Source organism: Cololabis saira, chromosome 19 (assembly GCF_033807715.1).
Source record: "Cololabis saira isolate AMF1-May2022 chromosome 19, fColSai1.1, whole genome shotgun sequence".
Classification (NCBI taxonomy): domain Eukaryota; kingdom Metazoa; phylum Chordata; class Actinopteri; order Beloniformes; family Belonidae; genus Cololabis; species Cololabis saira.
This window is the reverse complement of record NC_084605.1, coordinates 9,856,492-9,869,399: the sequence shown is the minus strand read 5'-3', so window position 1 is coordinate 9,869,399 and position 12,908 is coordinate 9,856,492. Positions and strand designations below refer to the sequence as shown.

General features: G+C 36.3%; 1 protein-coding gene across 1 annotated transcript in view; it reads right to left on the bottom strand.

Moving 5' to 3' along the window:
* Window positions 1–12,908, bottom strand: part of grid1b (glutamate receptor, ionotropic, delta 1b) — a 430,666-nt gene that overhangs the window by 106,014 nt on the left and 311,744 nt on the right. Inside the window, 1 exon segment of the mRNA XM_061709214.1 lies at window positions 10,968–11,021. Coding sequence (XP_061565198.1) covers window positions 10,968–11,021 — 54 coding nt within the window.

Genomic DNA, 12,908 nt, shown 5'->3' with positions numbered 1-12,908 from the left:
TTAACCCCAATCTTCAGATAAAACTAGTTTGTTGAGGAAAAAATATTAACTCTATTTGTAGCTGCAGAGGAAAAAAATAATCTCACGAGGAAAACAAAAATATTGCTCACGCCTCTTCAACATAATATAGCAGTCAATAAAAAAGAAAAGAGAAGTAAGACTGAGGGATACAAAACATGTTCTGTATGTTGTACTATTATACAAATGTATTGAAACACATGGCTCTTCAGGGATTCAGGGATCTCTTAGGGATTTCATATGGATCCAGACCGTTAATAATCATTATTTTCTCCATATACTGCTCCCTGGCTGCCTTGTTTAAGGTATCCCGGTAAATTCCAGTTCCTTTTCCAGCAGTTTAACATCTCTTTTGCGTTCCTTCTGTTCACTTGGTGAAACAGAAAAGCGTCCCGTCTCCTCTCATCAAAACAAATGCAGCGACGGGATAGGAGTTTTCCGGCAGTACGCGCTGGTGCTCATGGGAAACGTAGTGTTCTTTCTGGTAAAACACTACCGATTTTGTCCACAAGATGCCGCCAAACTCAGAAAAGCTGAAAGTTACGTTGTGCTGCTTTAAGTGTAATGAAATTTTTTTTTACTAAAATATGACATTTTAACTAGAAAAAAGACAAATATTCTTGTTAAGATTTTGAGTTTTTGCAGTGATCCATTTTACTTATCCTGTGAAGGACAGAGTCATATTGATAAGTTCAGAAAAGTGTTTTTTATTGTTGTGTTTTGATGTATTAGATGTAAGCCCAGTGGATATTTAAAGCTTACAGAAGGCTGCATTTAACTGCTGCTATGTCATTCCTGCAGTATTTCTGCAGGTGTTTTGGTCACTGCTATTATTTGTAATATATTATATTTGTAAGCAGCACAAATTATCTGTCCCCATATGATCAAATCCACCATCCCCCCTGATTTTTTTTTACAACTTGAGTACTGGTTATCACTGTATTACATCTGATGCTTTTCTCCACAAAGAAGACACTAGAAAAACTGTCTCCTGCTTCACACCACTGTCATTTTTATACCTCATATTTTCTAAAAAGCAGGTTTATTGTGTTGACATGGCTGAATATTGATCAAAGCGGGTACTGGATTCATCAATGATTTAGGCTTTATCTGCAACATAAACTGTACGAAGAGAACTGGACAAAACCCCCACTGTGATAGCCCCCGACGATATCTTAAGAGTGGTTTTAAAACGCACTTGTGCGAGTTATGGTTGCTGCCATCCTGGCAAAAATGACTCTGTCCAGCCTCCCAGTAAACACAAATATGAGCAGAAAGAACCAACCTGGTTGTAACATGCCCACCTAACCTCTGTGACAAGAAGCTTTTAGGTTAGCTCATGCTAGGGTTGCCACCCGTCCCGTAAAATACGGAATTGTCCTTTATTTGAGAAAAAAATGTTGCGTCCCGTATTATAATACGGGACACGATTTGTCCCATATTTTCATTAATGCCCCATACACACGTCTGTCACACACACACATAAACACTAAATTGATCAATAATCAATTCAATTGATCAATTCCATCATCAAAATTATGACAAATAAAGGTTCAACATATCATGCTTTGCATATAATAAGACTAGGTAATATATTAGTTTCACCTTTTAAGTTGAATTATTGAAATAAATGAACTTTTACACCAAATTCTAGTTGAATTATTGAAATAGATTAACTTTTACACCAAATTCTAGTTGAATTATTGAAATAGATTAACTTTTACACCAAATTCTAGTTGAATTATTGAAATAAATTAACTTTTACACCAAATTCTAGTTGAATTATTGAAATAAATTAACTTTTACACCAAATTCTAGTTGAATTATTGAAATAAATTAACTTTTACACCAAATTCTAGTTGAATTATTGAAATAAATTAACTTTTACACCAAATTCTAGTTGAATTATTGAAATAAATTAACTTTTACACCATATTCTAGTTGAATTATTGAAATAAATTAACTTTTACACCAAATTCTAGTTGAATTATTGAAATAGATTAACTTTTACACCAAATTCTAGTTGAATTATTGAAATAAATTAACTTTTACACCAAATTCTAGTTGAATTATTGAAATAAATGAACTTTTACACCATATTCTAGTTGAATTATTGAAATAAGTTAACTTTTACACCATATTCTTCACCTGTAGGCTATATTATACATTTGGGCTGATGTGGACATACAGTAGCATGGGAGGCTATTTCAGCTGCTATATGGTTGGCTGTCTGTACAGTCATGCAAGTTCAATGCTATTAAAGAACACGTTTTTTTCATAAAATAAACACATTTTTATGCAGTTTAGAAGTTTTGGGGCTTTTTCTTTTGGCTCGTGCGCTGCTGAAATTGGGGCGTCCTTTATTTCTATTTCTGAAAGGTGGCAACCCTAGCTCATGCTAACCTATGATGCTAAGTAATTCCAGTTTAATTCCATTTCAAAGTATGTTTTTAATCTCCAAAGGGTAATTAATCGTTTGCAGTAGCCATGATTTAAGTCTCTTGAGAGACTCATTGTAGTGCTCTTTTGTTGTGCAGGAAGGGTCTCCTGTCTAAAAGGATCTCCTGTAGTAGTCTGATGGATCTCTGGTCTACCGCTTTTCCACCAAACCAGTTCCAGGGCTGATTCTGGGCCAGTGCTGGTTCACAAGTTCTTGTTCTACTTGCGAACCAGGTGAGAACCGGTTTAAATTTCCATAGTTTGCGTGCTAAGGGGAGCCACGTCATTACGTCGCTGCAAACATAATTTACGTCGCTGCGTTTACATTAGCGCGTAGCGACAACTATGGACAACTTCCCGGTTGTACAGCTGCTGATTCTGGCTTTACGCTACTTCACTGTGATCAGAAAATGGCAGAACAATGCCAAAGGACATGTTGTCTCCTCCACAAACCACTGCTGCTTTGCTGGATCTTTACTTTGAAAATGGCGCCCTCTTGCAGTCTTGCTATTGCTATTTATATTTTAACAACTCCACCCCCACCCGTACGTAAGTGGTTCTTTCCTCTGGCCCAGCAAAGAGTTGGTGCTACCTTGGAACAGTTTTTTCTTTGTCAGTGTCAACCTATCATGGTTAACGTCTTTTGTGTCTCCTGAGCGAGTTTTATGTTGAACGGACGATCCTGCTAGGAGGAGTTTGTTAAAGTACGACATGTGAAAATGGCATAAATTGCGCCAATATTACACAATTAATTCAAAATGGCCGACTTCCTGTTCGGTTTCGGCCATGGCGCCAAGAGACTTTTCTTTAAGTTGTGCCATGATACAGGTGTGTATCGATTTTCGTGCATGTATGTCAAACCGTATTGTGGGGCTTGAGGCACAAAGTTTTCTAGGGGGCGCTGTTGAGCCATTAGGCCACGGCCATTAATGCAAACCATTAAATATCAAATTTTTCGCCAGGCCTGGCTTGCATGCAAAATTTGGTGACTTTTGGGGCACGTCTAGGGGGGCAAAAAGGCCCTAATTTCGTCGGAAGAAAAATTCCTACAGATACAATAGGGCCTTTGCACTGTCACTGCTTGGGCATTAATAACGAAAATACTTCATCTACAAGCATCTAAAGACACTACATAAAGATTAGAAAATGAATAATACAGCAGGTGAAAGCTACACAGAATAAATAAGACGTACTTCCTTTTTTTCTTGAACATGTGAGCTTTTAGTCAGGATTTGGACAAAGGGAGAGACCTGGTGTTGCAGATCTGGAGGGACTGAACTCCAGAGTGGAGGAGCAGAGCGGCTGAATTCTGAACCATTTGAAGCTAATGGAGGGATTTGAGTAGGAGACCAGAGAGGAGGCCGTTAGAAGGGGGGGTGGGGGTGGGGACCATTAACATTAGGTGCAAATGTGCAGGCCCAGTAATATCATTGATATGAAAGTGAAATGACTATAAGCTATTGAAACTCTTAACCCGAGGAAACCAGGGAGCTGTCAACTGAGAGGGAACGACTGTCAACTCTAGATGATTTGGTTCCAGTGGGATTAATGTTTAGTTTGAGGAAGTTTGAGGAGAACCAGCATTTTATTTCGTATTGGCAGGTGATGAAGGAGGACGGGAGCGGAGAATCTGGGGCCGGATTCACAAAACATTCTTAAGAAAAAAAATCTTCTTAAGTGTCATTTTTTTCTCAAGTTTCTTTTCTTAAGAAGAAAAAAGAGAAGAAGTCATATTCTCCAAAAAAGTTCTAAGTATTTTCTCAACTTTCTTCTTAAGTTTCTTCTTAAGAAAAAACTTAAGAATAAATGGTATTCTTGAAATAAAAGTTCTCAAATTTGTTCTTGACTTTTTTCTTAACTTTAAGACAACCTTGACCTGTCTTAAAATTTCTTCTATGAAAAGGTAAAACTCTAATATCACCTTTTTCAACACATTTTAGACAAGTTTAGACTAGTAGTTCATAGTTTGAGGATAAACTTTGTAATTAATTATACAAAGAGCCTGTTAACTGTTAGTTAGCATGTTAGTTAGCGTGGTAGTTAATTATTATAAATTTTCCCCAATAGTATTTTTTTTCCACACATTAATCTCATCCACCATAACCTTAAAAAGTTCCTGCATCTCTTTTTCTCCTTCTCCATGTTTAGTGAGTGACTGACGGTTAAGACCAAACTATCTGTATAAATGTTGTTTGTTGGCGCGTGCAATGCAATGACATATTTTAAGACGTTCTTAAGTAGGAAAAATAAGAAATTTGTAAGAAATGACAGTTCTTAAGACGGTTCTTAAGAAAATATTGAGGAATTTCACTTCAGAACTTTCTTATGAACTTCTTAAGTTTAGATCTTAAGACATTTCTTAAAGGAGCATGAGGCTCCTTTTAAGAAATGAGACTCTCTAGCGCCACCCTTCACCACGACGGCCGTTGGGGGTACTGCAGCCAACAGTGAAGCCGGCACGGGAGAACGGGGAGAACAAGCATGCAGCGTCATGTGACGTCACATCCGCAGGACAGCGGGGGAAATTCCGGCCCGGAATTGCAGCACATTTTGCAGCACACAGCCTGTTCAAGGCAACGGAGAGATGCACTAGAGGGCTCATTCTTTTTGGTTTGGAACGCTTCATCTGACATTATTACTAGAAAACTTAAAACATATACGATTTCTTTTTCATAAATCCTGCCTCAACCTGCCTCATGCTCCTTTAAGACAGTTCTTAAGAAAATATTGAGGAATTTCACTTAATAACTTTCTTATGAACTTCCTAATTTTAGATCTTAAGACATTCCTTAAGAACATATTGGTGAATCTGGTTTGCTGGAAACGCAGAGCTGGTGTATCATCTGTGGATCAGTACCGATAGATACTGAAAGAAACACCTTATGATGCATAAACGTGTGGTTGAATAGTTTTCCCACGAGAAGACTGTAGAAATGTGACAGTGTTGAATAAAAGGACGATTCAATACGAGACAAACTGGTATACATGTCAATACAACACAGATGAATAATGATGTCTGATCGGCTGTTATTGATCTGATTGGAGATGATCTGTTAGAAGTGACTTTTTTTTTTTTCTTAATACTTTGAAATATTTTAATTCCATGTAGTTTATTTTTTCACAAATACAGTGAAAATGAACCCTGCTTGTGAGTGAACTGGAATATAGTTATGTTTGTTGTTTAGCAGGGTTGAGAGCAGTTTCCTTTTTGTCTAGATTGCTCTTCAGGATTTGAGCCAGATGACTTCAAACTGGCATCTAGTTTTGGATTTTTAAATGCAATTGATGTAGGGCTGGCTGATATATCGAGATTTTAATATATATCGATATATTTTCAAACGCGATATGGTACGAGACAATATCGTTTATATCGATTTAATTTATTTATTTATTTTTTTTTAATGATTTTTATATAGCTTATTTTGTGACAAATTGACTTGAATGTTTTATTTGAGATTTGCACAAATGTTTTGTTATTTGCACAACTGTCAACCTCAGTGGAAAAGTCTGCCTGTTACTGTCTACATTGTATTAATTGCACAGTTTTTTTTAATTTAATTGTTATGCAGGAAAGGGATATTTGTTTTATTTTATTCAAGAAGCATTTTTATTCTATATATGCAGGCAGTTTATTTTTATTTCATTTGTTTTATACATTTTGATATTGTGCAGACCTCTGTTAATAAATGTACGTGCGTGACATTTGGCACGAGGCTTTGTATTAAAACTGACTGTTTTTTTAAGGGTTTGCCTCAGAAAAAAATGAAGCTAACAGAGATGCTATGCTATAATGCTTTGGGGGAAACCCCAATTATGGCACAGAAAAAATATTGATATATATCGAGTATCGCCATTCAGCTAGAAAATATCGAGATATGACTTTTGGTCCATATCGCCCAGCCCTAAATTGATGCTTCTTTCTTTTCAATAAATGCTTTGTTGGTTTTAAAGAAGGAACCTCATTCAACCAACCTGGAACACGCCAGTGAGATTGTGCCCAATTTGAGATTTTAGAGGCTTAATTTAAAGGCTTTGAGTTTGGCATTTGATAAAAGTTTGAGAATCAAAGCACTTTAGGAATAAGTTGGGTTAAACTACTGACTTTTACCGTTCAATAAATTAATACTGAGCTGGAGAAAGTGGAACGCTGGAAAAGCTTCAGTTGGCAGACGAAGCAGACGCCTTTACAGGCTACAAGATGTTGTACAGACACACATTTTATTTATAAAATGAACTATATTTGATATTAAACCCTAAAATGGAAAAAAGCCCAAAGAGACGAGCGACGATCAGATTCCCACAGGGATTCTGAACGTCGTCGCACTCCTTTGGTTAATTAATTAAAAAAAAAAAAGGCACAGTTAAAGATCCTGAAACAAAGCAGATCATTTTAAGTGGATTAAAATGTCGTTAACAAGCTGGAAGGTAAAAAGAGAAAGAAAATCTGGCGCTGAAAGCAAGCTGAGGTTTTTGTAGCCAACCTTCAGCGGATGACAGTTCCCCCATCTCTCCGTGAATTATACTGTTAACACTCTTGTCAGCTCAGTTAATTGGCTCCGATGATGCCTGGATATTGATGCACAGAGCAGAGTGATGGGATTAAAAAGGAAAGATAATTTAAAATAAAAAAATAAGAACCCCTGTGAAAAGGTTGGCAGGATTGGAGAAGTCGGAGCTCTGGAGACGTCGGGCTGTTGGGATGTAACTGAGCTGAAGGTGCTGTCATCCTTTCTTTCATTCTGTCTCGTTTCAATTTTATCTCCAACGTGGGAGTGGATCTCTTTAACTCTATTTTCACTCAAGATAAGCTGTCATTAAAAGAGACGTATTCTCCCCTTGAAAAAAAATGGATACGGCTTTGCAAAGTCTTAATGAAAGTGTGTTTTGTTCAAAATGCCACAGAGATACAGTATGACAGCAGCACTTTCCACCATGTATTTACACACTTACAGTCGCAGTGAATGTTTATCTGCATCGTCAGGTTAAATTATATAAATAAAGCAACACATTGATGTGTAAATAGGGGGTGTGGTTCTTTGATTGACAGCTAGCTGTGGTTAGTGCGTAACTTTTATCACTTTAGCAACTTAATGCTTAGCACTGTCTTGACATGTGAGCTGTGAATAAATACCAAACAGAGTAAAGTCATTCTTATTTTCAAGACAAGGGCTTCTTAGGTTTTAGTTGTACCAAGAGATGCCTGCGACAGGTTTGGTTTAGACCAGGGGTGTCAAACTAATTTTGCTTGGCGGGACGGATTTGACCAATTTTTTTTTCTCGCAGGCCGCAAAAAAAGGTGCAATTTTTTTTTTTTTACTATTGTTATCTAATCCAATATCAGTTTAGTTAATTTTAAAGGAAATATGCACTTTGTTTACACTCTAATTATGTAAAATATATTTATTCAGGATCTTTTCTTGAAATTTCTCATTTTTTTTCAAATTATGTAAGATACTTTTAATATCATTTTACAAAGATAAACAGAAACAAGTATGTTTTTTTTATATTTCGCTTTTTTATAGGAAATTTAATTAAAAGCTAAATCTTTCTTATTACATCCGAGAGTGTTTCTTTGTGATTTAGAGATTTTTCCAGTACAATTAAGTGTATTTATTTTTAAAAATTGACGCGGATATTTACGCCAGTGTGCCGAAAAAGTCAGCATTTCTCTTTTAACTGTTTTACTTTGTCACTATCCTCGTATTCAAAACTGAAATTCTCCGAATAAATATCTTCTATCATCTTTTTTAGCAGTGATATTTTTCCTTCAAAAATATATAATAGTAGTCAGTTAATAAAAATAAACGACCGTCTACAAAGAAATAAAATCAGCAAATGCATTCTAGAAAACTAAAAAAATGTCAAATTGCTCTCTTTGTAGAATAACGATGGATTTTGTAGAAGAAATATATTATCAGATATGCTCCAATTCATGGCAATTATTCATGCCTTCCTTTTTAGTAAATTAACATTTCGTTTTTCTACGTTGGAAACTTCTCGCGGGCCGCATGAAAACCTCTCTTGGGCCACATGTGGCCCCCGGGCCGCACATTTGACACCCCTGGTTTAAACCTAGCACGGTTCTGGGACCAAAGCGTGGTCAGGATTGGGGTTGACATCAATCTCACGCTCGGCTTCCAAGCGTGAGATTGATATTTGAGTCCCTCGCTGACGCTAATGTTTATTCTTTTAGTCTTATCATCCTCATTTCTTAAAGATAATATGGGTTGACGTGCTGCTCACTGAATCAACAGACGGTGTAAGAGTTCTGAGTTCTGCTTAATGCAACCGTATAACACCAGTTGTTATTACATTTTTCCATATTGTTTAAGCTGGAAACTTTAAAGCAATCAAAAGCACACACAGTTAGGAGGTAAAGGAGAAGAAGACTAGTGTAACCAGAACCGGGCTTGGAAACCTTCAGGAGACCTGTCACAGAAGGTTTGTCTAACATGCATGCTCCTATAATCAAACACAAGCCCGAGTTAAAACTTATGGAGGATTTTTTGTGCCAAAATTAAATAAATAAATACATCATTAATTAATTAAATTGGGAATGAAATATATCATCAATTAATTAAATGTGTCATTAATTAATTAAAATTAGAATGAAATATATCATTAATTAAATAAAATACAATTCATTTTAAGTAAAAATATATTTTTATTATTTCAGCATTTAATTAGTTAATGACACATTTAATTAATGATTTCGTGTTGCTGAATCATGAAATGTAAATGTAAAACTGTCAGTTTCACTTCATTAATTAAATGTGTCATTAATTAATTAAATGCAGTTTTACATTTCATGATTCACACACAACACAAAATCATTAATTAAATGTGTCATTAATTAATTAAATGCTGAAATAATAAATATATATTTTTACTTAAAATTAATTGTATTTTAATTAATTAATCACATATTTCATTCTAATTTTAATTAATTAATGATATATTTCATTCCCATTTTAATTAATTAATGATGTATTTATTTATTTAATTTTGGCACAAAAAATCCTCCATAAAAATAAGGCTTTGTCCAGTGTCCTCTGGGATTTCTTTTCTCAGATAATGTAAAACAGAATGGAATGGAAATGATTGGCATGCTGATGTTGTCTGGACCCTAAAAGCATAAATAAACATACATAAATAAATCCAGGCGGCTCATTTCAGGGAGCTGATGTCTCACTATGAGCCAAACCCCTTTGGTGAACTGCTATCGATCCGTGGGATATTTATTCTTCTTTGTTTTTTCCGACTTAATTAAAACATGCAAAAGAAATGAGACGGATGTATGTTAAGAATAAAGGATGGATGAAATGAAGAGTCAGCCATGAAAACTACAGAAGCAGCTCTAAACGGTCCCAACAAGCTCCCAGTGCTAAATGTACACCTGAATGTGGTTTGTTTGGTTTTTCTTGTGTCTAAATTTGCTAAAACTTGCAAATACACTGACTGAGTAAAGATATGAGTGAAAAAAATGGTGAGCTAAATGAGCTAATATAAGAAAAATTAGTTGTATGCCGGGCACCACTAGGGGGTGCTGTATTTTTGATCATAAAGAAAATTGTCCTTTGGTGTAAAGTTTCTTTTTTTTCAACGGAAATTATGACTAAATATCGTCGTCAACGGACCTTTATCACCTGAGGAAAACGAGACAACACGCAACGAAAATGCAGGTCATGTGACGATACGATAATTACATATATAATGCAATATTGTAGAGGAATAAAAACGAGACTAAAGTGTAGATTGCAAAATAAAAACTTTGCTAAAATGTGTCTTCATTTTCGTTGACCAAAATGAGATAAAATGTTCTACTAAAGATCCTTAATGTCCATGTTTTCAGTAGTTTCCTCTGGTTTAGTTCTGCTGGGTGACGTTAGTCCTCAATCCCAGTCGCTGCAGCGGGGAATCAGATCCAGAAGATGCAGCTGCAGAGTTAGAGGCTGATGCCGTTAACGCAGAGCTCTAGTTAACGTCCATTAAAAACAAAGTTACATAGAGAAACGCGGGGATCTGCTCTGGGGCTGGAGAAGAAGAAGATCCATCTTTGGATACACTTTCCTACATAGACGTGGAAAAGAAAACCCAATGTGTCGTCGGAAAAGAAAAAGATGGGGAGAAATGCGGAAAAATAAATATGTTGTAAACTCAAATTAGAGTCTTCAGTATCTGGAATTAATGTATTCTTGAGTCAATAAGGTAACAATAACATAATAATAAGATAACCTTGTTTGAATTGTAAAATGGGTTTGGCTAAATACAATCTTTGACTAAAACTAGACTAAAATGGTCCTGGACAATTCTGACTAAAATAAGACTAAAATGCTCAGACTTTCGACTGAAACTTGACACGACTAAAAGGAGAATGAACGTGACTAAAACTAATAAAAACTAAAATGATAGCTTGACCCAAAGACTAGACTAAAACTAAGATTGAAACAGGCCTCCTAATCAACAGTACTTATGTGGTGCCCTGAATGTCTCCGTGTGCTGTTTCTTACCTCGTTCACAAACACCCAGTGACTGTCTTTGGACGCCAGGTTTGTTTCCACCGCCTGCAGACAGAGGGACAGAGAAAGAGAGAGGATTAATAACGGCACACGTGAAGCGTCCTCCTGCCTGACTTCAGCAGAGTTTCTCCCGTGTGGGTTCGGAGCAGCTGCTGAACCAAACACCAGCTGCTCTCGTTCGGCTGCCCTCGTTCTCGTTTGTCTCCACGCTGTAAAACCAGCTTGAAAAGTGGCTCAGCCTCCGCTGCGTCCAGGATGGGTCGTCCTGCCAAAATGTCGAGAGCGCCGGGCGAGCGGGGAGGCCTTATCAAAGTTCCCCGCGCTCCCTGGTCCTGCGCCGCGGCGAGATAATCTTAATAGCATGCAGCATCCTGGAGAGCAGCTGATAGGACCAGAGCAGAGATGATAAGGTCCGCGGGTCACTCTGCATCCTGCACCGTCTGGTCCTGGGAGACGAGCAGCAGGGCAAATGAGACGTCATGTTTAGGCCAAATGCATTTCCTTTCACCGAAAGGAATTTCATGTCTGTACGAATTTTCTGGATCAAAAGTTCATATCGGTATCATAACAGAGTGTGGATGCTTGAATTACGGACAGAATCTGACATTACATCCGTTCACATCCGCCACTCACACGAGGTTAACGGAAAATTCAAGCGTTAAATCCTTCTTAATCGTATTATTGGATGGTGCTGCAGTTGTGCATTAGCTCCAGATGTTTTTGTTGGTTTTTAAAAGAGAAAAAACTCCAACATTTCTAACGACTGCTCATCGAGGAGAGTGTCTCTCAAACTTTGTGTCCCCGGGGGAAATACTTTTTCAGCCAAATATCCCCCCAACAGTTGGTGTTGTGTTGTATGGAAGTATCCCAGAGATAAAATACTGATTGTAACCCATTTATTGTATCTTGAACTATTGCTGTTGTTAAACTCAGAGGTGTCAAGTAACGAAGTACAAATACTTTGTTACCTTACTTAAGTAGAAATTTTGGTTATCTATACTTCACTGGAGTAATTATTTTTCAGACGACTTTTTACTTTTACTCCTTACATTTTAAAAACAGCCTCGTTACTCCATTTCATTTTGGCCTTTAAATAAAAACTATCCAGTTAAATTGCTCCATCCGGATAGAGTGAATTTGGTTGTGGTTGTTTCAGATGTTCTTGTCCAGTTTTGTTCTTACATCCGTTCCCTCAGATTCCTGCAACTAAACTTGGATGTACATTCCAATAAAGGTTAGGATAAATGATAACATGCCTCTGAAGTTTGACTTTTTGCACCATAACAATACTTATAGGCAACTAGTCATCATATCTGCTGCTCTCTGAAACACATGTTAATGCTCAATAGTACACAGATATGGTTCTTTAATATATTTGCATTATACTAATTTGCATTCATTTTCAATGGCTTTTGTCCTTAATGGCTTTTTTCCCCCTTACATTACTTTTACTTTTATACTTTAAGTAGTTTTGAAACCAGTACTTTTATACTTTTACTTGAGTAAAAAACTTGAGTTGATACTTCAACTTCTACAGGAGTATTTTTAAACTCTAGTATCTATACTTCTACCTGAGTAATGAATGTGAATACTTTTGACACCTCTGGTTAAACTTTTGTTTCACTTCAATCCCATGTAGATCCTGAAGTTTCACTCAATGAATTCAAGTGAATTCTACAGGTTTGTCTTTCAGGGGTGTCTGGCTTTCTTTAGAGGAGTTTCTTTATATCTGAAAAGAGAACTCTGGAGATGAACCCTTAACTCCTTCAAGCTTGACATACTGTATGAAATACAAAAAAATTCAAATTGTTTTCATTTTTAAAAGTGTTGATTATATACTTTAATCAAAAAAAAATGTTTTAATAATTATTTTCCTCATCATTATGAATGTACAGTATTCAGTATTTTTTCTTTTTCCCTTTTTTGATTTAG